Source organism: Camelina sativa, chromosome 3 (assembly GCF_030686135.1).
Source record: "Camelina sativa cultivar CO46 ecotype springtype chromosome 3, ASM3068613v1".
In the NCBI taxonomy this organism is placed as follows: Eukaryota; Viridiplantae; Streptophyta; class Magnoliopsida; order Brassicales; family Brassicaceae; genus Camelina; species Camelina sativa.
Window position 1 is genome coordinate 7,448,551 of NC_141882.1, and position 24,131 is coordinate 7,472,681.

General features: G+C 37.2%; 5 protein-coding genes, 1 long non-coding RNA gene, 1 other non-coding gene and 1 pseudogene across 12 annotated transcripts; 5 read left to right on the forward strand and 3 right to left on the reverse strand.

Moving 5' to 3' along the window:
- Positions 1-1,931: 1,931 nt before the first annotated feature.
- Positions 1,932-7,749, reverse strand: LOC104775955 (kinesin-like protein KIN-14O). 4 transcript variants are annotated; one of them, XR_015590481.1, is made up of 21 exons: positions 7,634-7,749; positions 7,456-7,514; positions 7,065-7,108; positions 6,882-6,977; positions 6,639-6,766; positions 6,424-6,507; positions 6,229-6,306; positions 6,057-6,149; positions 5,941-5,970; positions 5,125-5,844; positions 4,967-5,048; positions 4,771-4,866; positions 4,508-4,662; positions 4,234-4,340; positions 3,948-4,126; positions 3,647-3,811; positions 3,271-3,524; positions 3,031-3,194; positions 2,596-2,912; positions 2,339-2,496; positions 1,932-2,251 (listed from the first exon to the last, which is right to left on the reverse strand). XR_015590481.1 is itself a non-coding variant. In XM_087500491.1 (21 exons), exons 5-21 carry the CDS (start codon positions 6,744-6,746, stop codon positions 2,184-2,186), a joined length of 2,883 nt encoding a protein of 960 aa, XP_087356617.1. In that variant the 5' UTR covers positions 6,747-6,766; positions 6,882-6,977; positions 7,082-7,108; positions 7,456-7,514; positions 7,634-7,749; the 3' UTR covers positions 1,932-2,183. The 4 variants fall into 4 exon arrangements, 3 of the variants coding, with proteins under 3 accessions (XP_087356617.1, XP_087356612.1, XP_087356609.1); XM_087500491.1 differs by having other exon boundaries at positions 4,483-4,662; positions 7,082-7,108; XM_087500486.1 differs by having other exon boundaries at positions 4,483-4,662.
- Positions 7,750-8,173: 424 nt separating this feature from the next.
- Positions 8,174-10,354, forward strand: LOC104778771 (SNW/SKI-interacting protein pseudogene; annotated as a pseudogene). The gene is made up of 2 exons (XR_015595332.1): positions 8,174-8,208; positions 8,440-10,354. The product of XR_015595332.1 is annotated as an SNW/SKI-interacting protein pseudogene (transcript).
- Positions 10,355-10,659: 305 nt separating this feature from the next.
- Positions 10,660-11,665, reverse strand: LOC104778772 (non-specific lipid transfer protein GPI-anchored 10-like). The gene is made up of 3 exons (XM_087500495.1): positions 11,209-11,665; positions 11,016-11,099; positions 10,660-10,926 (listed from the first exon to the last, which is right to left on the reverse strand). Exons 1-3 carry the CDS (start codon positions 11,546-11,548, stop codon positions 10,778-10,780), a joined length of 573 nt encoding a protein of 190 aa, XP_087356621.1. The 5' UTR covers positions 11,549-11,665; the 3' UTR covers positions 10,660-10,777.
- A 151-nt stretch (positions 11,666-11,816) lies between these two features.
- Positions 11,817-14,209, reverse strand: LOC147946666 (uncharacterized). Its single transcript, XR_015590491.1, has 5 exons — positions 14,068-14,209; positions 13,615-13,879; positions 12,988-13,523; positions 12,768-12,885; positions 11,817-12,658 (listed from the first exon to the last, which is right to left on the reverse strand). It is a non-coding gene; the product is annotated as an uncharacterized LOC147946666 (long non-coding RNA).
- On the forward strand, positions 12,107-14,742 carry LOC104775956 (putative aluminum-activated malate transporter 3). Its single transcript, XM_010499928.2, has 7 exons — positions 12,107-12,306; positions 12,473-12,702; positions 12,796-12,933; positions 13,040-13,309; positions 13,407-13,546; positions 13,662-13,808; positions 13,879-14,742. The coding sequence occupies exons 1-7, from the start codon at positions 12,107-12,109 to the stop codon at positions 14,515-14,517; spliced, it is 1,764 nt and encodes a 587-aa protein (XP_010498230.1). The 3' UTR covers positions 14,518-14,742.
- A 25-nt stretch (positions 14,743-14,767) lies between these two features.
- Positions 14,768-14,839, forward strand: TRNAD-GUC (transfer RNA aspartic acid (anticodon GUC)). The gene has a single exon. It is a non-coding gene; the product is annotated as a tRNA-Asp (tRNA).
- A 43-nt stretch (positions 14,840-14,882) lies between these two features.
- Positions 14,883-16,985, forward strand: LOC104775957 (peptidyl-tRNA hydrolase, chloroplastic). Of its 2 annotated transcripts, none has more exons than XR_015590490.1 (8): positions 14,883-15,347; positions 15,429-15,513; positions 15,799-15,858; positions 15,981-16,031; positions 16,116-16,189; positions 16,400-16,458; positions 16,551-16,627; positions 16,706-16,985. XR_015590490.1 is itself a non-coding variant. In XM_010499929.3 (8 exons), the coding sequence occupies exons 1-8, from the start codon at positions 15,012-15,014 to the stop codon at positions 16,817-16,819; spliced, it is 864 nt and encodes a 287-aa protein (XP_010498231.1). In that variant the 5' UTR covers positions 14,883-15,011; the 3' UTR covers positions 16,820-16,985. The 2 variants fall into 2 exon arrangements, 1 of the variants encoding a protein (XP_010498231.1); XM_010499929.3 differs by having other exon boundaries at positions 15,799-15,866.
- Positions 16,986-17,007: 22 nt separating this feature from the next.
- Positions 17,008-21,364, forward strand: LOC109124621 (actin-related protein 4). Its single transcript, XM_010499930.3, has 20 exons — positions 17,008-17,283; positions 17,372-17,463; positions 17,574-17,732; positions 17,822-17,895; positions 17,978-18,058; positions 18,152-18,212; positions 18,353-18,402; positions 18,548-18,602; positions 18,825-18,902; positions 18,982-19,035; positions 19,300-19,353; positions 19,426-19,486; positions 19,641-19,692; positions 20,037-20,103; positions 20,239-20,301; positions 20,385-20,447; positions 20,604-20,666; positions 20,764-20,828; positions 20,916-20,984; positions 21,083-21,364. Exons 1-20 carry the CDS (start codon positions 17,271-17,273, stop codon positions 21,126-21,128), a joined length of 1,320 nt encoding a protein of 439 aa, XP_010498232.1. The 5' UTR covers positions 17,008-17,270; the 3' UTR covers positions 21,129-21,364.
- The last annotated feature ends 2,767 nt before the right edge of the window (positions 21,365-24,131 follow it).

A 24,131-nucleotide genomic window follows, 5' to 3' on the forward strand; every position in this document is an offset into this window, starting at 1 on the left:
TTTCATTTTATTTCAATTTTTTTTAAAAGATGGCATATTTCAACATTTCTTAGTCCACAAGACAGGTCGTATCTGAATATATACGACAAAAGTTGTTTGAAGTTTTTGGCAATGTAACAGAATCAATATTATGTTTTTTATTCTTCTTCCTAATGCATGTAAATTGGCTACATATATGTTCTATTTTTTCAGATCTTACTTTTACTTGATTGTTTATCTGAATTGAAATATTTTTTTGTTTGGATACTTTAACATTAAATAGGCATATCTTTGTATCGCAATCGAGGGATTTAACTTAAGTATTACGCAATTCACTCGAGATTAGTATGGTGTATATGGCTTGTGATCACATCCTTACGAAATTATTTGGGTTAATACTAGTTTACTACATGATATGTGCTTGAATTTGGATCATGCATAGATCCATGCAGGACATACACTTTTTCACCTTTTTATTATACTTTTTTAATACCAGTTGGAAAATTAAACATTCATATCTACGTTTGAAATAAATATCCGAATTAAGAGTGTTTAATCCATAATTCCATATGAACCGATCAAATCCTGTTTTTTTTTTTATATATAGTTTTTTAAATATATATTTGAATATTTGATTGACATATGATCATGACGTATAAAGGAGTACCTTTAGGGCTTTACATATAAAAATTGCTAAAATGCAAACCCCAATTAATTTAATTACTACTTCAAGAAACTTAAAATTAATGTTAAAAGGAAAAAAAGATACATGCATCCATGGAATTAGTATGGACAGCTTGAAATGGACCATTCGTTGAAGGATGGCCACTGTGGGATTTTATGTTTACTTTCTCGTTGTTTATTGAGAAGGAAAAGTGGAATTACTACAGATAATATATTCTACTACGTTGTATAAATAGTGTGTTATCTCTATATATTATCACGCGAATTCTATCCCGTATATTAACTATTATTTATGAAAAACTACGACATGAAAACTCTCGTGTTAAGAAATTTAATCTTAAAGAATTTGTGGTAGTTTCAATTCTTAAAAATTATGTAGTGTTGTATATATATTACTTTACGATCATAAAATCGAACAATATAATATATAAGTCAGGGTCACATATATCATGGATTATTCCTCTCTTTTTTTATTTCTTGGGTACAACTTGTTTCTACACTACCATCTATTTTGTCGTTTTATAAATATTTATTGTATTTGCCTATTTGGTGATCTAAAACTGTATCTCCTTTTTTTTTTTATTTTTTTTTTCCAATACTGTATCTCCTTTGTCTGCTTTAAGAGTTAAGACCAATGATCTATTTGTTTTTTCCTCTTTTGATAAAATTAATACTTGTGCGATGGGCATGAAAGAAAAATGTCAGAGAGTGTCTATCATCTTTTAAAATATTGTGATATGTTTAGTCATCCTTATTTTTTTGTTTATTACTGCCGATGATGATTAATACAAAAATGGTTAAAATCTTTAGTTTTTCATATATGTATGGCTCTCTCAAACAAAAACTTCAACTACTTAAACAAATTATTTATTTTCGTTTTTCAAATTTTTATTGAAAAATAAATAAAGGGGGAGTAAAGTGAATTCTTCTCAACTAGTCAATGCTTCTGTTGTTATCTAAACATACATGAAAACATCATATTGTGTTCAGGATGATCCATATATATATTGTGTATTAGATGCTGAAGAGGACAGAATTGGGGGTTTACAATAACTAGTGAAAACTATTGGGTCCCCAAAATATTCCAAAAACAGATTTGGCGGTCACATCATTCGGTGACAGATCAGAACAAAAACTGGGCTAAATTCAAGTATGCAATATAACACTGTGGGGACTGACTACCCACCAGTTTTTTTTTTAAGTGGAATTACTATGGTCGATATATGCACCTAACTGTTGATGATACTTGTTATGCTTTACAAGTCTCATTTTCATAATCTTCTTTTCCCACCTTCGGTGACCCTACTCCATATATTAATATATTACTTAACTCACATACATTATGCAATATACGATTCGTATATTAACAACATGTGTTTATAAAAACCAAAAAAAATTTACAAAAGTAAGTCCCAACTGAAACCATTGATCATTTGATATTGGGTTCAGAGAGGAAAGGAGAAACTAAATTCTTTGAAAAAGATTAAAAAAGTTAGCCGCCTAAAGGACAAAACGTCTGTCTATGACCACCGTTTTGAATCTTTCGATGCCTTGAGCAAATTAGAAGCACTTCCTGTCTTCTTCATGCCTTGAATTACAAGAAATTATATATCACAACTAAAGTATAAACAATCTCTTTGATTAAATAACTTAACCCTCATAAGTGATTTCTTACTTGGTGAAGAAGACATTTTATGTGGTGAAGACATCTTATTTGGTGAAGACAAACCTGACGTGACCTTTGCAATGGTCGACGTCCTCGTAGCGACTTGCTTGAGTTTATCTAGTGGTCGTGGTGTGGTCGTACTACTCCTTGGAGTCACCGGCTTAGTTCTGCAATTTTCAGGATTCACCAATAAAAATGTGTTAAAACAAAAAAAAAAACCTGTAAAATAGATTTCTTTTGAAACAAGAGAGGGAAAATAACGTTACTTGGCTGGAATCTTCAATGGTTTTCTCCCTTCTGCAGCACAAGCAACATCAAGGGATCCTTCTGTTTCATCATCATTTTCTGCATCAATAGAGGACGCTAAGGTCTCTCCGTCCGTCACCGAGTGTCGTGACGGTCTGAGAGAATCTTGTTGGAATCTTGAGTCTTCTTCTATAGACAACTGCGAATCTCCAGCTTCTGAGTTGAAGTCATCGGATTGTCCTAAGCTCTTTCTCTGTGGGTAATTAATGTCCTTAAGCAAATGAAGCCGCTCTATCTCATCGTCTTTTCTCGCTATTGTGTCCTTAAGGGACCCTAACTGCAAACAGTTCTTTTAGGTTTAGTGAAATATCGAGCTTATGGTACGTAGATCTATTTGAAACCTATATAAGAGAAGATTCATGAGATATTGTGAGAGTGTGTTTTAAAAACTTTACCTGCTCCATTAAGTCTCTAACATCTCTGCCATCTTTGCTGCTTTTTGCAGCACCTAACTCAACTCCAGAGACACGCTCTGCGAATTTCAAAGTACTCATTGACTCTGAATATGAAGTTACATCAGGATTGAGTTGCACAAACATCAGTGTCTTTGCTCTCCCACCTGTGATATTAAGCACAGAGATAAGTTTACTGATCTAGTTCACGATGTAAAACAGAGCAGCCAATTTTGAGTTAACCTAGAGAGCTCTGTAGAAGCTGAGTTAGTTTGCTGTTCCTGTATGGTACATGAGAACTCTTTGAAGCAAGCGAGAATATCACATCTCCTAGAGCTGAGAGTGACTTGTTTATATGCTGTGCTTCTCTAAGTCTGTCTCCTGTAACTTCAGAGCGATCAATTCTCTCACTACCCGCCAGATCTACCAAATGTAGATTTCCAAACAAGGCAGAACCGGTCTTCAAGTCCTTGCCACGTACATGAACAGTGACAATACTGCATAAGGAATCATTTATCCAAGTTATTATTGTCTCTTCTCACATAGTGTAGGAGACATAACTATCCAAAGAATGATAAAAGACGAAACACATGTTTGTTACACAGATTAATAGGAGAACCTGTGAGAGCGGCTACTTCTTTCGTTCAAGGCAGTGGAGCTAACGACTCGGTTTTGTAGTCCAATGTTCATTAATTCTAGAACATCCGACGTGGATGTCACAGGATACATGCTTGCATCAGGTACTGCAAGACCGTTTTGTTGAGTTGTAGAAAGAATCCCTAGTGTGTGAAAGTCAAAGAAAACAAAAGAATGGCAACACAAACAGAACGTAGGGAGAACACATAAAGTGCAGTCAAGATAATATGGAGGAACAAATTTTGAAAGGGTAAAAGTAATGAGTAGAGCAAAAAAAAGGATATTTCTTTTGAGAAGTTTCACCAGAGAGTAAATCGCGCACTTGTTCGTTGTATATCTCCACCATCTGCACCCCGACTTCATATGCTATGTTGTTTTTCCTGGATTGAGATATTTTGAAGAGGTCATTGAGAGCACGATAATTTACTCCCCACTCTTCTTCGCTGGCTCCATCTGGACCAGTCTGAACAAAACAGGAGTAATGGTAAGAATGCAGTTGGCATCATTCATCTAACCATAAGCAAAGATACAAACATTCACATTTATCAAAAAAGAAAAGTGAATCAATACCATTGTGTAAGTTTTCCCTGATCCTGTCTGACCATAAGCAAAGATACAAACATTGTACCCATCTAGAACTGATCGGATAAGAGGTTTTATATCTGAAAATACCTCAGCTGCAAGAATTGTAAAGATACAACGGAAACTGATAATTCTAAACTGGTCTCTTAATTAATCACACACCAATCCAATAGATAGTTTAAATGTTATGGAAGAAAATTCCTCAGGATAGAGGTCGAAAAGGTAATAAAATAAGACCTTGAGTAGAGGCTGTACTATAGACCTTATTGAACCTAAATTTGCGAAGACCATCTTTCCCAGGTTTTGTTGGATTGAGAACTACCAGTTCCCCATGGTCACCAATGTGTTCCACCACAGTATTTGCTGCACCTTGCCCACGCAAGAAAGGCCTCACCCGACAATACACTCTAATGTTTCCTGCAAGCCAAAACTAGAGAACTTATAGGTTGCATAGAATATGGAAATTATGAATCTCAGTAGTAAAGAAACATCAATGTGTTATATCCTATACATGATCTGCATTACCTTTTAGCTCCTGAAGTTCATTGAAGAGCTTTTGGTTTTCAGTTAGGACCTCGTGATAATTTGCAGCAGCATCTCCAAGTTCAAGCAATTTCTTCCCTGAGTCACAAAGATTTGTTATTAAACACCACCAAACTTACAAAGTCACAAATATATCATATTGAGCTATTATAAAAACCATGTATCTGAACTGACGTACCTAACTGACTAAATTCTGCTGTATACTTATCTTGAACTTTTAGTATTTCTTGTTTGATGGACTTAGAATATAACCTCAAATCCTGGAAAATTGGCTAGTTGAGGTGACCATAGACAAAATTGATGATTAAATTTAGTCAATGGTATATGTAAACATACTTGTAGTGTACGGAACTGGAAACTGATAAAGCTTCTATACGAAAGTTCTTTCTGACTCCAACTCCGATTCTTCAACTCTGATTTTTCTTCCATTTCTTTCGCTTTGTTCTTCCAGTGGACAAGATTGTGTTCAAGCTCTCGATTTTTTGCTTCAAGGGCTGTATGAACAGTTATTCTCTCTTTCTTAAATTGTTCAAGCTCTCGATTTTTTGCTTCAAGGCTTGTACTAACAGTTATTGTCTCCTTCTTAAACTGTTCAAGCTCTCGATTTTTTGCTTCAAGGCTTGTATTAACAGTCAATGTCTCTTTCTTGAATTGTTCAAGCTCTCGATTTTTTGCTTCAAGGCTTGTAGTAACAGTCATACTCTCTATTTTAAATTGTTGAAGCTCCTTTACTTTTTCCTCAAGGGTCGTTTTAGCAGCATTTGCCTTTTTCCCCAGCTCTTCAAGCTCCTTAACCCTTTCCTCAAGGGCAGTTTTTGCAATGCTTGCATCCTTTCTCATTTGTTCAAGCTCTTTCACCCTGTCCTCGATACCTGCAGTAGCAACCTTTGTCTGGCTTTCCATTTGCAAGCATTGTTGTTGATATGCTTTCTTGGTTGCCTCCAGTTCTCTCCTTAAAGTAGAAATTTCAAGATTAGATTGACCATTTTCTTTCTCTAGCTTAACCATATCTTCTTCTTTGTCTTTCTTCTTTTCTTCCAGCTTGGACTTTTCTGTCTATCATAGTCATTCTCAAGTAAATAAACATCTCGCAAGAATCAAGTTTATCACCGCAAACTGGCAGTAAGCAATTTTACATGACATACGCATTACCTTAATCTTTCGAAGTTGTCTAGTAGCAATCTGGTGAAACATAAGTTGATAGGCAGGGTAACACATTAGTGAATGTCATGAAACAAAAATCTCAGGGCCTAAGTTCTTTATGATACCTCATTTTCTTCACTAGTACCCGAAGCTAAGGTTTCCAGAACTTTTATCCTTGACTGGTACTTTTCCTCACGAGATTTGAATACACTGTTTTGCTGCACAAAAGAGAACTCAGATATATAAAACAATCGAACACCACTTACTACTTCTCCAAGAGAAACAAAAACAAAATACCGTTCTTAAATGCTCAGATTGAGTTGAAATACGTCGCGCGATTTCCAGGACGACTTTTTTCAGCAGACATACTACACGCTGGTCATTATCGATCGGGTCAGGAAGAGAATGAGACAGATGTGTTGCAGAAACCATTCAAAATGAATGTAGCATCCATATAAAGTATTCTCATGAGGATTGTTAGAGTCAAGTTACCTGAGGGATTTCACCACTCTTTTTCTCAATACTTTCATCAAGAATTCCATTCACGATACTTAGAAGTGACTGAGTGGGAGCATTCTGCATTCAATAGAAGAGCATAGGGTAATTATTACAAACGACTTTGTAAAGAAACTACAGAGCCTAGGATATGCAGAGAAGTATTCGTTCATTTAATAAGGGTAATTAAAGAGGCTTAGAGGCAGGAATACATCTAAGTTGTTTGATTTCATCATTTCTGAAATCTTTGCAGCTTGGAGATCAAACCGACCCTGTTTCAGTTGGAAAGCCTCGTGGAACTTGTGCCCTCCATGGAGCATTGATCCAGGGGATAATGGATCTGTGGTAGAAAGAAACCAATTTCATGGAGTGAGTATGTAAAGAGGCCTTATTCTAATGACAACATTATGTACAGTACACAAAAAACAAACACATAAATCAAAGAGAAAATGTACCAAATGGTGAAGAATTGGGACGGAGAGATTTGTGCCTATCATGTGAAGTAGAGGGAGAGAAGGGACTACGGGGAGTGGAATCTCCACGAGAGCTGCCTGATTGATCAGTGAGAGAATTCATGAATCAATCAATCAATCACCCAAAAAAAAGAGGCAATGGGAGAGCAAAGTTATGGAAAACACTTGAGAGAAAGCCACACAAGTCCTTCATTCTCTATCAACAAGGCCTGAAAACAAACATAACACCATTGTTCATAAAACATTAGACCAAACATAACGCTGGATCAACAACTATATGTAGAGAGTGTAACTAATCATAATTAAGGATCGCATTGCCATTAAAAATATATATATATGTATATATATATATTGAGGCCATGTGGTCTTAATTGTAGATCCTTTTCCAATCTTAACTTAATCTCTCGAAATTAGAAGATAGGTTTATTTCGATTACTTATATAGTAAAACCGAAATCAGAAGGATGATCGATTGAAAGTAGCATTTTCCCCTCAAGTTGGTAAGAACAATGCGGCGGATGAAGAAGGAAAATAGCAGTAGAGAGAGACGAACCTACCTGGAGAGGAACAGAAGATTGCCTTTTTGCAACAAGAGAAGATCGGCATTTCGATTTTTCTTTTTTTTTTAAGTCCCCCAAACAAAATAAAACACACAGATTACATAAATTACGATCAGATAATCAGATCATGAAAAAACTGGGGAAATTTTCTCGGGAAAGCAGAGAAAGTCCAAACCTGCGAGAAAACAGAGACGGAGAAGAAGAAGGAGAGACGTGGTTTAGTCTCACGTCAATTGACTTCTCTGAGTTTTTTTTTTTTTTTAGTTTTCTTTTTAAAAAAAAAATTAAGACAAATTACTGATTTTAATTGGTTTTATTTTTATTTTAGCTGTAGCGCGAATGTAGGAAGAAGCGCGAGTATCCCTCTGTTTCTCCAATCGTTTTTCATTAAATGGGCCGGATCGGGTTTTAATTTTAGTCCTATCCTATGTTAGTTTTTTTCACTAAAATCCCATGTATTTTTGTGTATTACAAAAATTGTCCCAATGTTTTTGTTTATCACAGATGTGTATTAAAAATATAAAATCGAACGGATTTTCTCAACAGTGATATTTAACATATCATTATTTACTTCTTTTCCATTTTTTAAATAGAAGTTTTCCTTTTTTGTAATCTTCTTTTCCTTTTTTTTTTTTTTTTTTTTTTTTTTTTTTTTTTTGCTATAAAGCCTATAAAAGAAGAAAAGCTTGGGATCGACGTTTATTGCTCTGCCTTCTCTCTGTCTCAAAACTCGCTCATTGTTCTTTCGAGGTAAAGCTTCTTTGATTTACTTCTTAGATCAAATCCTTCTTTTGTTCTTTCGTTTCTATAAACGCAAGTTTTCTGATTTCGTTTCTAAGGTTCCTCCCGATCTCAAATTAGTTCACAGATTGTCAGATTTATAAACCCTAATTTCAGAAACCAGTGTAACCGGCGTTGAATTGTGTATCAAAGGTCTGTTTTTTTTTTTTTCGTCATTGATTTTTGTTTTTGTTGATTCAGGGAGAAAGCAATTTACGCTATCTTGACTCTTACAAGAGACGTTCCACTTCTGCCAAATCAACAAAAACTACACTGAGGTATTTTGATCACTCAAATAATATGTGTTTCTTTGAATCTGAGGCTGAACAAATCTCTGTTAAAGCAGTAACTCTTTACCTGAAACGACAAGGCTTTCATCCGAGGAATCCTGAGGATTTTGGAGATGGTGGTGCCTTCCCTGAGATTCATCTTCTTCAGTGCCCTCTTGGTTTGGGTTGTCGTCGTATTAACAACAAGCCTGAATCCATGGTTTTGCCTGTTACCGTGGATGCACATGGAAACGTGGCCTTTGACGCCATCGTGAGGCAGAATGAGAACTCGAGAAAGATTGTTTACTCTCGACATAGCGATCTTATTCCAAAGATGCTCAAAGACGAGGTAGATATTGATGATGATGATGATGAGGAATTGAAGAAGGATACTACTACTCAAGAAACAAGAGCTGCCATTGAAAAGACTGTGAATGCAGCACTGCCTATGAATGTTGTGAAGCAGTCATGTGAGCCAAAGTACATTAAATACAAGCCATCCCTGCAGCAATCTGCAGCATTCAATTCCGGTGCTAAAGAGAGGATCGTTAGGGTTTCGGAGATGCCTGTAGATCCACTTGATCCACCAAAGTTCAGGCACAAGCGTGTTCCAAAATCTTCTGGTTCTTCAGAGGCTGTGCCTGTCATGCATTCACCGCCTAGGCCTGTTACTGTCAAGGATCGACAAGACTGGAACATCCCGCCTTGTATTTCCAATTGGAAAAACCAGAAAGGTTATACAATCCCTCTTGATAAACGTCTTGCAGCTGATGGAAGAGTCTTACACGAGGATCAAATCAATGATAACTTTTCCAAGCTGTCAGAGTCGCTCGATGTGGCTGCGCAGATAGCTAGAGAGACTGTTTCAATGCGGTTAAAAGTTCGAAGAGAGATGGAGATGAAGGAGAAGGAAAGGAAAGAGCAGGAGTTGAGGGCGCTTGCTCAAAAGGCTCGTTCTGAAAGAAACGTTGCTGCAAGTGAGAGTCTTGATGATGTCCCAATAGGGGATCGCGAGAGGGAAATGGAAAATGAAGGGCGGATCCAGAGGGAGAATATTCGAGAAGAGCGTCGTAGGGAAAGAGAGAATGAGAACAGAATGATGGAAGTAAAGAAGAGCAAGATCACAAGAGACAGAGACCGTGATGTCAGTGAGAAGGTTGCTCTTGGAATGGCAAATACTGGAGGAAGAGGTGGTGAAGTTATGTATGATCAACGATTGTTTAACCAGGAGAAAGGAATGAACTCTGGTTTTGCTACTGATGACCAGTACAATGTATATGGCGAAGGCTTGTTTACTGCACAAGCTACTCTTTCGACGCTATACCGGCCAAAGAAGAATATGGATGATGAAATGTATGGAAATGCAGACGAGAAGCTTGATAAGCTCAAGAGCACTGAGAAGTTCAAACCTGACAATGCTTTCAGTGGTCTGGTTTCCGAGAGTGCGGGAAAGAGAGGCAGGCCTGTTGAGTTCGAGAAGGAAGATGAACAAGATCCTTTTGGTCTTGTCCAGTGGGCGTCAGATTTGAAGAAAGGTAAGACTGTCAAAAACAGGTCTGGAGGAAATATGTGAGAGGAGGTTGCTCTTCAAGGGATGACTTCGGTGGTTCTTGTCGGACCTAGATCAATTTCAAACGTGGCAGCTGAAGTCTGGACTCCTCTGCTCTGCATCTTTATCTTTGATTTCAGTATAACTTTTGTAGCGAGTACCTGAACTCATAACTTTTTTTTATTATTGGCGTTCCATTTGCTTTGAGATTTTTTTTTAATTCTAGCTCCTTAATTTTTCGAATATACAGTATTCCCAATTTCACCAAAGTTGGTTTTAAGATTGTGGTCACTTTCGCTGATGCTAAATTGATTCCCATCCATGAACACTTTACTTTGACAAAGTGTGCTCTTTTTGTTTCAGTCTCTTTTTCTCTTTAGAATTCTCATTCCCAAAGTATGAATATGTAATTTCAAGTTTATATTTCTTTAATGTTTGATGAGGGAAATCACTTGGAGTTGATACTTTTTATTTTAAGCTGCTAGGATTCTTTCAAGGTTGGATAAATTGTTGTTTTTTACAAGGTCTTGCACTCTTGCTTAAAGTAAGTACCTGTGGTAATATAACCAAACAGTTACAAATCTAAGGAAGAAAAAATGAGACTGTTCGATTCATTCATTCATAAATCTATGGAAAAGTGTAGATGTTCTGAGTTCTAGAGATAGCAACAGAGAGGAAAATATAAAACTAGACGGAAATTATAGTAAATAGGCCTATGGAGTCAGACAAGGAAGAGTGTTCCAGTTAGACTCGCTACCATCACAAAGATAGTCAGCTGAATCTTAGACTTCGGACAAGAGGATTTCAGACCATAACCCAAACCGATCATGCTGGTTGGGGGTTTTGGTGCCACTTGAGCCACTGGAGTCGCTGACAAAGAGTAATCAAGTACGTCAACAGCCCAGTCCGTACGAATTAATTCAGTTTAGCTTATGCCTGAAATTGAATGATTGGCTTACCTGCAGCAGCCGAGTGGTTCTTTGCACCCAGAGAGATTTGAGAACCGGTTGAGTTGGTAGATGGTGGAGCAAAAGAGGAACCCCCTTACAACAAGAAAAGTGGTCTTGTCAGTTTCACCAAACCGATCAATCTCAAAATCGAGTTCTTGTTTTTTTTTTTTTTTTGTTGCGTGTGTAAGAAGGATTTACATACCTGAGGAGCAAACAGGTGAGTTGGCTGAAATGCTACAAAGCTGAGGCAATTGGAGAGCTAGGGTTTGATTGATCGGAAAAGCAGAGGATGAAGTAGAATTGTTGTTGAGGAAGAGACAGAGACAGGTCGGTTGTTGGCTGTAGATCTTGTTCAGGCTGTTACAGCATGGCTGAGCTGGGAGCTGCACAAATCCCTGCACGAATGGACCGCATGGAGATAAGGCTAGCAACAAAGAAGCACAGGAAGCTGGAGGACTCGGACCTTGGGCAAGACCTGGTTGGAGCAAGATTGGAGCCAAGGAGATTAAGACAGTAGTGATAAAGAGACTTGAAGATGCCATCTATGTGTATTGTCTTTCGAGAATAAGTTTCGTCTCCTTTCTTTGTAACAGTGGACAGAGTTAGGGTTTATGTAAGATGTGAATTTAAGGTGGGATTCAATGGAATTGTTATGCAACTGAAATTTACTATGAAATGGAGAAAAAGGACAAATTCATGTATTCATGCATAATGTGTGTTCTTCTGTGCAACACTTGAAATTCTTCAAGTTGTGTCTTTTTGCTACAAAAGAATGAATCTATTACTGTTATATTTATTTGACCGTTTATATTTCTTTATTATAAGAAATATTATTGAGAATGTGTGGATTAAACAATCTGTATTTAGACACGAAAACGTGTTCTAAGACGTGCATAGCAATCATACAAGATATGCATACCATTTCTTCACAAAATCCGAACTTTTTTACAACTTTTGGAATCTGGGTTATATCAATTCATGATTCATGACACCATCGTGCTTTTGATAGAAATCATAAACCACAATGCACAGGAAATAAAATCTTCCCCTAGTCTTCCCATCTCTCAAACTTCTGGGATCATCAGAATTAAGAACCGGAAATGGCGGCACCAAAGCTGGAATCTTTCAGGCGGGGTAGCATGTTCGATGGATCTTTCAGGCGAGGTAGTATGTTCGATGGTTCGTTTAGACAAAGCATAAAAGATAGGCTTATCCCACAACATACCAGAGGCTATTCCTATGTCAACGAAGACGGGATCCCCAACGAAGACAGTACTTCTGTTCGTTGCTGCTCATACAGGTTATACATTACATACAATCTCTCCTCTCCTGAACTCCAGAACCTTCTGTTGACCGAACATTTTGAAGCCCTCTTGTCGTATCTGATGCCTCTTATAATCCAGTCTCAATCGTCTAACAACAATCTCAAATGGTTAGTCTTGAAATGTTATGGGTGATGTTTGCAGGTACTTCTCCGACAAGATCACTGCGCTTGTGAAGACATCACAGGATGTTTTTGTAACAGCATGGAAGATGGGAACATCTGACCCGAGGAAGATCATATTCTCGGCGAAGATGGGTTTGGCTCTGACACTTACCTCTATCCTCATATTCTTTAAGATCCCAGGATTAGAGCTCAGCAGCCACTATCTCTGGGCAATTCTCACAGTAGTTGTTATCTTCGAGTTCAGTATAGGTAAATGCAACAGACTACTAGTCTACTTAACACATCAAACTTGAATATTCTAAGTAAACTAATACCTGACGTGATCTTCTCTTCTGTGTGTAGGAGCCACCTTTAGCAAAGGATGCAACCGGGGACTAGGAACATTATCTGCAGGAGGACTGGCACTTGGCATGGCTTGGATATCCGAGAAGACTGGAAATTGGGCAGAGGTTTTTAATGCTTCTAGCATCTTTGTAGTAGGTATATATATATATATATAATAAGATCAGGTGTGTTCTAAATTAAAGCTTCCACCTTAAGTCCCATTCTGATTTCTGACAACACTGTGTGCCTGCTCTTGTATCAGCCTTTTTTGCGACTTATGCAAAGCTATATCCAACGTTGAAGGCATATGAGTACGGATTCCGGGTGTTCTTGCTGACCTATTGCTATGTAATAGTGTCAGGATACAAAACAGGGGAATTCATGGATACTGCTGTTTCAAGGTTCCTTCTGATAGCTCTTGGTGCCTGTATTGGCCTCGTTGTGAATACGTGCATCTATCCCATATGGGCTGGAGAAGATCTCCATAACTTAGTCGCCAAGAACTTTGTGAATGTAGCGACTTCTTTGGAAGGTTTGTTATAGCACTCTCCCTGAATTTGAGCATCTGGTTGAAAGGCTTAATCTGTTTCCTGTCAAATCCAATCCATAGAAAATGCTTCTTTCTGCAGGTTGTGTGAACGCATATCTTGATTGCGTAGCATATGATACGATCCCATCTAGGATTCTGGTATATGCAGCTGTCACAGAAGACCCAGTGTACAGTGGTTACAGATCAGCCGTTCAATCTACAAGCCAAGAAGACACTCTGGTAAAATTCACTTCACTCATCCAACACATAAGGGACAACATCAAATCTATATCAAAAGACCAACTTACTTCAGATTCTCACATCTTTTATTGTTCTTGTTGGTGTGATTGTGAAGATGGGCTTTGCTTCATGGGAGCCACCACACGGTCCATACAAATCCTATAGATATCCATGGGCAATGTATGTGAAAGTAGGTGGTGCACTGAGGCATTGTGCTTTTATGGTCATGGCATTACACGGCTGCATTCTCTCAGAGATTCAGGTACATTACTAGCTTCTTCCAATCTTCAAATTCTCAAAATGATTTGAGACAAGAGTTTGTAATTACACAGGCTGCAGAGGATAGAAGACAAGAGTTTCGCAATGAGCTTCAAAGAGTAGGCATCGAAGGAGCAAAAGTACTCAGATACATTGGGGAAAAACTAAAGAAGATGGAGAAACTAAACCCAATAATAGACATACTCCACGAGGTACACCAAGCAGCCGAAGAACTACAAAGCAAAATCGACAAGAAATCGTACCTTCTCGTGAACGCCAAGAATTGGGAAATCGGGAATAGGGATAGAGAAGAAGGTTCGAGTGATGAACACAAAATCTCGAATCTCGACGGGGATCTAAGTCGGATCTTGGCTCATAAATCCCAAAGTGAAGCCACGCTTCGTCCACCTCCGAATTGGGATGCTGTTACTACAGCTAAGAACTTGAATTCGGCGACGATGTATCCTCACCAGCAATCGAGGACGGTGATACAAACACAGCCGTCGTGGCCTAGCCGGATCTCTATAATGCAGGGAAGTATGTTACAGCCACCAATGGAGGAGGCGTCGGAGATGTTCGTGAGCGCGAGTAATCTGTCTCTAGCTACGTTCGCTTCGCTACTGATCGAATTCGTCGCGAGGCTTGATAATCTCGTGAATGCGTACGACGAGCTGTGTGTGAAAGCTAATTTCAACGAAGCTGTCACTGAGTGAAGACGACGAAAACTGTGCAACACGTTTGTATTTTGTTAATTAAATAAGTTAATGTTGTTGAATTCTTAATCAATTAATCAAATCACAATGATGTCGTTGTAGTATAGTGGTAAGTATTCCCGCCTGTCACCCGGGTGACCCGGGTTCGATCCTCGGCAACGGCGATTATTTTGTTTTGTTATTTACTTTTTTAGTCCCTTAATTTGAGGTTTTATACTTTATTAATCCTCTAGTTTTGTATAGCAACAAGGTCGTTGTAGTATAGTGGTAAGTATTCCCGCCTGTCACGCGGGTGACCCGGGTTCGATCCCCGGCAACGGCGATTTTATTTTTTGTTATATTTTTGTTTTCGGTCCCTTAACTTTGGGGTCTTTTAAATTCTAGTCCCTTCACTTTGCTTTTCCCTACTTTACTTTTTTTTTTTTGTTTGGTCGGCGACACCGACAGAATCCAATTTGGGGATAAACTATAAACCCTAAATCCGTGAAGGAAAGATGAAAGCTGCAGCTTTTCCCGCTAAAATCGCAAATCTCAGCTACCCTTACGGCTGTTGCGCACAATTATTTCGATTTCCGGCGGCGTTTTTGTCTCCGGCATTGCCTTACTCGAGACCAGCTCCTTGTCGGAAGCTAGCGAGAGGAAGAAGAGGTGTTGGAGGCTTGATGTCTCAGTCTTTGTCATCATCTTCACAGTCATTGTCTTCCCAACCGGAATCAGAGCTGCTTCAAGCTTTACCTTCTTCGAAGCCAAAGCCTCCGCCACCACAGCTGCCGTGGCTCGTTGTGGGTTTGGGTAATCCAGGCAAGAAGTACCAGGGCACTCGCCATAACGTATCTCTTGCTTCTCTTCTCTTGTTTTCTCACTTTTGGTGTTTTCCTTTTCGTGTTTCCTAACGTGATCATGAATTGCAGGTTGGTTTTGAGATGGTTGATGCTTTGGCTGATGCTGAAGGGATATCTATGAACACCGTTAACTTCAAGGCCTTGTTTGGGAAAGGTTCTGTATTCATTCTCTTATCTTCTCCATTGTAAATTTTCATCTTTTTGATGGTTTCTTATCTTAAAGTGTGAAACTTTTATTTCAATTTTATACGTCACTAGTGTTTGATGACATTGGGTAACTGTTTTTTGAAAATTCAGCGTGTTTCATAATCCTATTTGATGTACATAACTAGTCTGTAAAGCTGCCTGGTTTAGTTTTATTAGATGCAGAGTGATTGATTTATATAGCCTTCTTGTCTCTGAATTGTTTTAACCTTGGAAATCGGTTTCTCTATCATAGGTGTTATTGGGAATATACCGATTATGCTAGCTAAACCTCAAACTTTCATGAACCTAAGTGGTGAGTCTGTAAGTGAGCTCATCGGAAATCAACTTTGGTTTATTTTGTCAACAAATTTTCCCTACCTATGAGCACTTGTAATTTTGGTACTTTCTGTGTATGATTGCTGGATTGGTTTGAAGGTTGGACAGATTGTTTCCTTTTACAAGATCCCGCTTAAGCAAGTACTTGTGGTATACTTTACCTCTCTCTCTCACTCTCCCAATTCTGGATTTAAGTACATATGCGTCTTTAAGAACTTTCTGTGTCTTCTTCAGATATACGATGATTTAGATTTGCCCTTTGGTAAACTGCGTTTATTGCCAAAAGGTGGTCACGGAGGGCACAATGGGTACACATGTTTTTCCACACTTTATCTTACCTGTTTAAGAATGCCTTTCACTAGTGTTTAAGTATTGTTTCTAATTTTGACTTATGAAAGCAATGTGGTGTTGGAACTAAGATTTTGTGGATGGGTAGCTGTAAATGTTTTCATAATCAAATCATACAAGTACTTTTCATGAAAACATGATGAAATTCTTATTGTCTTTTTTACTTGCAGGATGAGAAGCATTATAGATCGCCTCAAAGGTAGCCGTGATTTTCCTCGTCTAAGAATAGGTAGAGTTATCATTTTCTCCACTTCAACATACCCAATTCCCGATTATTTTTTCTTTTTATATTCATGGAAATCGATGTGTGTTTGGTTTCAGGGATCGGACGGCCTCCAGGGAAGATGGATACAGCCAACTTTGTTCTTCGCCAGTTCAGTAGACAAGAACAGGGAGAGGTAAAAAGAAGAAGATAAATACCAACATTATCTCAGTACTTCAGAAATATAAAGACCTGATTGTGTATGGTTTTACAGCTGGATTATACATTCCAAACCGGGATAGAAGCAATAAGGATTCTTTTGCTTGAGGGGATCAACAAAAGTGCAACTTTTGTCAACACTCAAAAATCTATGGAGCAACTTAGCTAAAAAAGGCATTGTTTACATTCATTACATACAACAACTACAGAGTCGATTCATTTTTTATTATACACTTTTGTTCCATACATATTGTTGAATCCTTTTTGAGCAAATTGTATATTAGAAGAAAACCAGATTATTCGTTTATCATAATTGCTCTTTGATTTTAATAAAAGCTTATGCAACTCGAAAGATATGGGTCGAATTGCGTTTATCCAAAAAAGGGGGTGGTCACAAAAGTTGGTTCGGTTTAGAAAATTTGTGTTCGGTTTGGTTTAATCGGATCATTTAAACCGGAAATTTCAATGAGAGATCCCCCCACAAGTCGAACTCAGTAAAATAAAAAGTCGACCCGATTCAACTGGATCCGAGATTACAGTGAAACCCGTCCCGTGGTTAAACCCTCCGACGACGAGCTCAGTCAGAGAACCTCTCTCCACCCTTCTCGTTAGCTGCAGCCATGTACGGCGGAGGTGGGTTTCTCTTTTAAACCCTAGAATTGCTTTGTCGTTCATCTTTTTGAGTTGCTCTCGTTTAACATTTGATTTTTGGGTTTCACAGATGAAGTGTCAGCTATTGTGGTTGACTTGGGTTCGCACACTTGCAAGGCTGGTTACGCCGGAGAAGATGCTCCTAAAGCCGTGTTCCCTTCCGTAAGTCTTGATTGTAGCTAGCATTTGATGTCACTATGAGCTTCATGCCCTTTGTTTCTTCAGACTCTTAGGGTTTTTTTTTTGTTTGTTTGTACGGATGTGTTCATAAGGTTATTGGGGCAGTAGATGGGGTAGAAGCAATGGATATGGATGTTGACTCTACAAAGGCCAATTCCGAGGATTCAAAGACCGAGTCTGAAAAAGAAAAGGGAAAACGCAAGCTCTATGTAGGTTCTCAGGCCTTGAGTTACCGCCGAGACCATATGGAGGTTTAGCTCTCTTAGCTTTTTCTCGTTGATTACTGTTTGAAGTTTATAAATTTGGTAGTGAAATTACAGATTGCATTTTCTCTCATCAGGTACTGTCACCCATTAAAGATGGCATTGTGTCTGATTGGGATTTGGTGGACAATATATGGGAACATGCTTTCAGGTAACTGTGTAAAAGCATTATACTTTGTCTTACATTGGTGTTCAATTTCATCATCTCTAATAAAAGGTTTCTCTTTTTAAAGGAGTTGTCTTATGATTGATCCCAAGGAGCATCCCATGCTGCTAGCTGAGCCTCCTCTAAACAGCCAACAGCAGAGAGAGAAGTACGATTTTACTGCTTTGATATAATCATTTTTTTTCTATATTGCGTTATCTTGGAGTGTGTTACTGATTTTCTCAAATCATATGCTTGACAGGGCGGCAGAGCTAATGTTTGAAAAATACAAAGTTCCTGCATTGTTTATGGCTAAGAATCCTGTATCTTCCTTCTACTTTGGTTCATCATTCTTTTGATATAGATTATTACATGGCGATTACTGTAGTGTTGATCTCCAGCCAGCTTTTGTGTAATCAGATATATAACTATCTACACGACTTTGGGTTTTTTTTGGTGCTAGGTTCTCACGTCTTTTGCTACTGGGCGCGCTACTTCTTTGGTTGTTGACTGGTAAGATTTTTTATACTTCAATTATTAGAAGATTCTCTAGTATACTAATGTTCCACTTCTGTCCTATATGCTGTGAAAGTCTACTTTTTTTTTGTGTTTGATTTGACTAATATTGGAAGCACTGATGAGACTTATTGTGTTCCAGCGGTGGAGGATCCACTACTATTTCACCGGTGCATGATGGTTATGTTCTTCAAAAGGTATTTGTATGGCTCAATTTTGTAAGAATTTAGTTCTTTATCATGCTATTTCTTTGGTTTGGGGTTTTCTACTGCAGGAGAATGTTTTCCCATCTCTCGTTTCCTTAGTGTCATCTGTAGCTTCTATAAATTCTCATCCATGCGACTTTTGACCAGTTTTACTTATACAGCATTGATGTAGATTGTTACCCTCCCGACTGTTGACCATGTTTTTATTCGCAGGCTGTTGTATCATCTCCACTTGGAGGGGAATTTCTCACTGACTGCCTACTGAAAAGTTTGGAGAGTAAGGGAATCAAAGTAAGTTAAAAAATTATTGCACTGTTCGTTATCATTTGAGCCAGTTTACCTGAGTGTTGCTGGTCCTTTTTTCCTGCAGATAAAACCTAGATACTCTTTCAAGAGAAAGGAAATACGAGCAGGGGAATTCCAGGTGCATATGTAAATCAGTGAATACTATTTGAGTAGTATTTAATTATTGAGTGGGAGAAAGAGAGGGAGGCTTTCGAAAATTGGTTTTGCGTTCTTGACATAGAAGATGTGATGTTTATCCTGGGCAATGAGACAGAGAAGTTGTAGGATTTGTCTCATTAGTCATTTCATTTAGGATAGTTGACAGTAGCAAATTGCTTAGAAATTTTTTTTCTGGTCATTGGAATGTAATAGTCTCTTATTTCCTCCCTTCGATTCCTTGCAGGTTGAAGATGTAGATATTCCTGACACCAAAGAAAGCTACAAACTCTTCTGCCAGGTCTGTAATTGATAATGACACTCCTTTGAAAATTTCTATTGTTTCATAACTTGGTGATTTTTTTCTCAACAGAGGATGATAGTGGGTGATATCAAAGATTCTATATGTCGCGTTCCTGATACTCCCTATGACGGTATCTTATGTTCTTTTGTTGTTCACTTGTTTGATAAATTTGATTTTCTTCAAAGTTTAGAGTGCTATGAGAGTTGAATGTTAGATACGTCTTATCTTTCAATGTCATTGATCATGTAGCCTTAGTTTTTCTGATGTGATGCATTTATCTGCAGACAAATCGTATTCAAACATCCCAACTACATCATACGAGCTTCCCGATGGCCAGTAAGCCCCAGTTTATATATATGTCTATTGCGGGTTTTTTGTGCCTCAAGTAGTCATATGTACATGCTACAGTTGCTTTTTTTTTTTCATGTATAAGATTTCTGGTAGTTTTCTAGACAAATAAACCACTGTTGTGAACCTTTTTAAAGCTAAAATGAGTTCTCAACTGGATCTAAGCATAAAAGTTTAGAAGAGTCAAACATTGCTTTTGGAAACCTGCATGGAATATGATTTGATCTTTGAGAAATTAAGTAGATAAAGAAATGCTAGCTTTGTTGAAGAGGAAACTGAACCATTTTACTTTTTAGTCTTTCTCAATATCTCATTAACCATGTCTACTGCAGGACGCTCGAGATTGGTGCTGATAGGTTCAAAGTTCCTGATGTGATGTTCAACCCGTCCATAGTTCAGGTACACCATTAAGGACGATAAATTCGACGGAAGATTCTAAAGACATTTTGTTTCTTCTCGTGACGTGTTTTGAGACCCGAATTATTTGTCAAAGATTTTCGTTAAGTGACTTTCCGTGTTTATTGGACTTTGCAGACGATTCCTGGAATGGAGAAGTATGCAGACATGATTCCTTCCGTTCGTGGTCTACCACACATGGTATATGCATCATCTTTAGCCACTGCAAAACTTTCGTCTTTTAACTTGTGTAACTTCACTGTCCTTTATATTAACTTGTGCAGGTCATGGAGAGCATCAACAAATGTGATGTAGATATCCGGAGAGAATTGTACAGTAGCATACTGGTAAATAACAAATTATGTCAACTCTTAAATCCCAAGTTAAATTTGGTTAACCTTTTTTTTTTTTTGGACAAAAATTTGGTAAAACTTTAGATCAACAATTCCGTAAGTTTTTTTGGATGTGGATGATATTCATACCTTCTTCTCGCATTATATCAGCTTGCTGGTGGCACATCATCAATGCAACAGTTGAAAGAACGCCTCGAGAAGGACTTGGTCGAAGTATTGTGTCCTCACTCTTTTCCTCTGTCTTCTAAGATTCCCCAGTTTTTTATGTGGCGAAAAAAAATCATTTATTGTCCTCTTATCTTCATTTCAGGAGTCTCCCCACTCGGCTCGAGTTAAAGTGTTGGCAAGCGGTAACACAACAGAAAGAAGATTCAGGTTTGGATATATATAGTGTTCACTTCTTCCTCTAATAAGACCCCAAATATTGCTTGGATCAAGACACATGTTGTTATGTATTTGCAGTGTATGGATAGGAGGGAGTATATTGGCATCACTAGGCTCATTTCAACAGATGTGGTTCTCCAAGTCTGAGTAAGTCTTTTTGTTCCGTTTTTCCTCTGATGAGCCTCGCAAAGAAACTATATTTTGTTTCTCTCGTGACACTCAAGCTTCTTTGGTGTAAATGGTAGGTACGAGGAACATGGAGCTTCCTACATTCAGAGAAAATGCCCTTAATGCAGCTTCAGATTTCAGTGGAGCTTGAGAAGCCGAGACGTGGGAAACTAATGTGTTATTTTCGTTGTGTATCGTTGTGTATCGTTGGTCTTTTGAGTATTGATACTTGCCTGAACATTTGGGAGTGAGTTAGACATTAACAAGCATTTAGTGCTATTTATAAAATTGAACGTCAGTCGGATTTTGGTTTTGTCAAGAATTTGTTTCAAATAATTTATTTTATATTGGCTGGAAAATGCGATTCAATTGTTACCAACAAAAAAAAAAACATTGTACAGATTACTCAGTTTCAGCAGCGGAGAGACGCCGGCGGAGACGATGGTCGCCGTACTGTTTATCCTTGTTGAGAAGTTAGGGTTTTGGTGATAATGAAATTATAATTAAAAAAGAATTATATTCGATGTGGAAAACCAAAATATTTTAAACGTGTGTACGTCTCTCTTGTTGACATAACCTATGTTTTTTGTTTTTTTTTTTAACACTTAACCTATGTTTTTTGTTTTTTACTATTATTTTTGTTTCTAAAACATTTTGTTCATAGAGAACTGATACAAAATGAGTAATAAAGTTTTTGAAGAGAGAAAGCACATGGTCACCAAGCATGAGAGGACAACTAGCCACGTCCACCGCTCCCACGTCCACCGCTCCCACGTCCACCGCTCCCACGTCCACCGCTCCCACGTCCATGGTTTCCCCAAACATTAGAAGATTCTTGTATCTTCTTAGCTTTGATAGACGGTTGAACATAACGATACTGTGGTGAACGCGGAGGATTAGTTGCACGATTATGTATAGGATCCTGACCTTTTGGGATACTTCTCTCGATTCCAATCAAAGATGGTTCTTCACGAATAGCAGCCACTGACGATGTCATTAGGAACAAGATTAGCGTTATGGTTAATACCACAACTCTATTGGGCACTTGCATCTTTTCTCTCTCTTTTTTATTTATTTGTAAAGTTTAGTTGGTTACTCTTAGTTCCTCCTTTTTCCTTTTTATAATGGATTTTTTTTTTTGCTAATTAAAGGAGCCTTCATAATAGGATATCATATAATTGTAACTAAGAGAATCAAATCGATTAATTATCGTTGCTGATTAATAGCCTATTGATAACTTGATTTGCTTCCCTTAACAAGTGGGATATAATTATACTAGTGTTATGGTAAATTTATGAACTTTTACTAACTCTTTCTTTTCTTAAAGAGATCTGTCATCTCCTATATATTAATAGAAAAACACTCTTACCAAATTTCTGTACATTTTTTAATAATTATCCTTACTCCTTATTATTATTTACATAAATACGTTATTAGAATATATGAGGCAATATTTATTTTTATCAGATCTTCCCAAAACTCAGGACATAATTAAATCAAATATACAAACTTAATTCTTGCTTTTTCCGTTAAAAGGGAATTAAGTACAATAAATAACATCCTCACTACAAAGTAAACTAATTAAGCCTAAAAATCCGAAATCATAAACTAATTACGCCTAAAAATCTGAAATCATTTACCTAATCCAAGATTTTGTTTTCCACAAAAAAAATTATTTGGAGATAAGTGAATTTTTTAAAAAATTAATACAAAAACTCTCATTGAAATTACTACCCTTATGTATATATATATATATATATATGATCTTCCTATCATCATCATTTCCACCAGTTCACCATAAATCATATTCAAACATTCTAACTTTTATTTTCTCATGGCTTCTTTCAACAATTTTTTGGATTTGAAACCTTTCAAAAATATGTGGAAGATCGAGGTGCAGATCATCCGACTATGGAACAATACTCAGCTACCACCAGTGAAACAATTGAAATGATTTTGATAAGAGATAAGATTAGTTAATTTTTCTCTAATATCAAACCATGGTATAAAGTTTTTTGTATTGTTGAAGAATCGACCAGTGGTAGCTGAGTATTGTTTCCACAGTCGGATAAGATTTTGAACAATCATCCACAGGTTTTAAACTTTACTTTCTGTGGATGATCGTTCAAAGCCGTTCGAACCAAAGAAAGTAAAGAACCAGACATTTCCCAGAGAAAAAAAAAACCAAACCGACATCTTTTGTTTTCCTTTCGTCGTGTCCAAATTCTCTCTCGTGGAAAAAAACATGTGTATAGGGAGATAACAATTGGGCCTCCAGCAATATTATAAAGCTAGTAGAAAACAGATTACAAACTCATATAATTGGATTTCTAAAAGTTTATGTTTTAAAATCCAAAAACAGATACCCAGTTAGAAATATATGTACTTCTAAGTTCAGAATGATTTAAAGATTCACAGTATCTTTTACATCCAAATCTTCAGTATTATATTTTTAAAAGCATAGTATGTTCATTTCATTTTGGTATTACAAAGTCAAAAGCGTAAATATTAAAAAATTGAAAGCATTATAATATACAGTAAACTAATTTGTTATAAAATTCTAATACCTACTATATATTAATAGAAAAGCATTTACTTAAAAACACTGATATATCATCGTTCAAAACACATTTACCTATTTATTCTCATTTTGATTTATTATTTACAATTCTTTGATATTGTATCATACAATGTATTATTCTTAAAACTTTATCATATAGATTTTTTAATATTAATTAAGTTATATTTTATATATTAGAAAATATGATTATGAAAATGCATGTGGGTTACTTGCGGATCTCACAAATTCAAGCGGTATGGATGCAAACTGCAAAGATATTAACGGCTCAAAATATTTAAATTCCGTTGCAGGATGGCCTAGCGGACGAGTTTGACCCGGTTAAAAATTTATTTAAATCATTCGGTTCATGAAATTTTAATTTTTTTCTTTTGTGGTTTTTATATGATTTGATAATTCAAGATTTTATTAGAAATCTAATCGATCACTGTTGGTGTTAGGTTTCAGCGAGTTAAAGGCCCGTCGGAAAGCCCGCTAAGGAGCGAATGCCACCCGCTAATGGGCCTAGCGCGGGCCCAGAAAGAGAATTTGATTGAGACGCTGAGTCA